Source organism: Phalangium opilio, unplaced genomic scaffold (assembly GCF_054372755.1).
Source record: "Phalangium opilio isolate 3A_F unplaced genomic scaffold, DU_Popi_V2 ptg000246l_1, whole genome shotgun sequence".
Lineage (NCBI taxonomy): Eukaryota > Metazoa > Arthropoda > Arachnida > Opiliones > Phalangiidae > Phalangium > Phalangium opilio.
The window spans coordinates 1,086,023-1,088,375 of NW_028324225.1; the positions used below are offsets into that span (position 1 = coordinate 1,086,023).

General features: G+C 39.5%; 1 protein-coding gene across 1 annotated transcript; it reads right to left on the bottom strand.

Annotated features, from left to right (window-relative positions):
- Positions 1-935: 935 nt before the first annotated feature.
- On the bottom strand, positions 936-1,917 carry LOC149611161 (uncharacterized). The gene is made up of 4 exons (XM_089858595.1): positions 1,466-1,917; positions 1,273-1,401; positions 1,162-1,191; positions 936-1,089 (listed from the first exon to the last, which is right to left on the bottom strand). The coding sequence occupies exons 1-4, from the start codon at positions 1,618-1,620 to the stop codon at positions 942-944; spliced, it is 462 nt and encodes a 153-aa protein (XP_089714721.1). The 5' UTR covers positions 1,621-1,917; the 3' UTR covers positions 936-941.
- Positions 1,918-2,353: the final 436 nt, after the last annotated feature.

The window sequence follows — 2,353 nt, forward strand, 5'->3', positions numbered from 1 at the left end:
GTAAACGGTACGCTGGATCCCGAAGTTCGGCTATGTAGGAAACAATCTTTAAAAGGCTTCGCCATTTCCACTAGTACATGGGAAAAGCTGATTCCACGTTTACCCGTATTAGCGGGTTGGACTGCCGCCCACGAAACTAACAATTTTGAAATCGTGTTAAACGATAACCCCAATGAAAAGACAACGGTTGTGGCATACCATAACACATGCCACATTAGAGACATGTTAAAGGAGGAGTCTATTGTTTTGAACAGTATGGAGACAGTGGCCCTGAATCGCATTTCGGGAGCTGTAAAGGAGCATCTTATTAAGATAAGCGACCATGAAATTGTGTTTACACACATGGCAGATATACTCATAGAGTTTTATAACGCCATCTATGATAATTTATACGGGGATTATGAACGCATACCGTGCTTGGATGGTCAACCCGAGAAATTTGACGCCGTGGTTGGGTACTTCACGAACTTTATAACGTCTTACCAGGTCGTGACGAAATTCAAAAATGTTCTTCAAGAAGAAAATCTTGAAAACTATTTTTATAATTATAATTTATTTTCTGTAATTTCGGGTCAAATAACATACTTAAAAACCCGTATGCATTTACTAACTCACTTTTAATTTTATTTGTATTTAATTTTATGTTTAAAATAAATTGAATTGAACCGAAAAACGGTTATATATTTTCTAAATACATATCATACATTTTTAAGCTATCTTTGTCCCTTTTACTATTTAAGCCTATGAAATTAGAGTTTAGAAAAATAAACTAAACTTTGAAAGGTAAAAATATAAGCTTAATTTAAATAAAGAGAAGTATATAAAGTCAAATCAGAATTTATTTTTTTTAAAAAAATTTACAATTTTTTTTTAAAAAATTTACAAAAAAAAAAGATTTTTTTTTTACATTTTTTTTTTAAACCGCCCACCCCCCCGCCACCTCACGGCCGGATGAGGATCTGCACTAGTGCCGAGAACCCATGGAATAGTACGTCATCCCAGTTCTCGAACACTAGTGCAGCAGGCGCCGGCACCTCCAAAAAACGTACCCGGCGGTACAATGCCAACTGCCCTAGCTCGAGGGTTACACTAAGGAAGAGAGAGAGAGTAAAATTAGTTATTACTTGTAAATATTATGTATAAGAAATGTATTTAGCTTACCGGAACCCTCGGCAGTTAAAGGCCAGGAGGCTGTAACAAAAATTATAAAATTTGGTTTAAAAATTTGGTTTAAAATTTTTTACGGAATAAAAACCTTTTAAAAATACTTACTCATCAGGGATAAAAATCGAATGATTATAAATGACCTGCCGAACTTGGTTCAACAGGTCATTTAAATAATCGGCATCCCCAATGACCTCCGAAAGTACCACCAGGTACAGTTGGATTTGGTAAACGAGGCTACGAATAAATAGAAATTATAATTTCGCGTTATATTACCCCAAAGATAAAAGGTATCACTTACAAGTCACTATTGACATTTAAGTCAGCCTCTCCCGGCCGAGGCATGGCTTGCCATGGATAGTATATGGCCGGGAGAGGTTGGTAATAGTGTTGAGGTTCGGGCGTCGGTGACGGGGTGGGCGGGAGTGACGGGCTAGTCGGTGGGGTTGGTGGCATGGGCGGCGGCGGTGATGGGGTTGGCGGGCGCCGTTGTGGCCCCACAACGCAGTGCGGCCGGCGTTGAGGGGCATCTGGGGTCCCGGAAAGGGACGACTCCGACGAGTCGGAATATTCACAGGGAGAGTACGGGGTGTCTACCCCGTACACATAACTATAGAGAGAGATTTTTTAGGTCTTCTCTCTTTAAAAAACTAAGTTTTTAAAAAGTTTTTTTCTTACCTAGTTGAAGAAAGATCCATTGGTTGTTGGTGGTCCATAGCTGATTCGAAAGAAAGTGATGTCTTTGGGGTCTGAACCTAGACCTTTTTTACCTTTTGCTATGGTCAGGGCGTGTTCGAGATCAAACAAGTGACTCCAAGATGGTTAGCATGTACAAGGGTAAAAATTTTCGCGGGAAAATTGGTCCGAAGCCTTGCTATTGGACTATTTTTCAGGTGTCTTTCTTTTTGGATGTATTTGGAAAAACTCCCTTCAACATTTCTTTGATCATCCGTCTTTGGTTTAACAGTACAAGCTTCTTTAACCGTATTTACAGTCTCGAATAGTAACAATCCACGTTAAAAGCTTATAGAGGTTACTATAGTGGAAGGCAGGATGATGTCCTTAGTTTTGAAAATGATTTCAACGCGGTCATGGCGTCTTACGGCCCTTTTTAACTAGTGTTAGTTCTATTGTGATATATTTCTTCATGAAGGGGCTTGGTCGGGGAGAGGGGGGGCTATGTTCATTG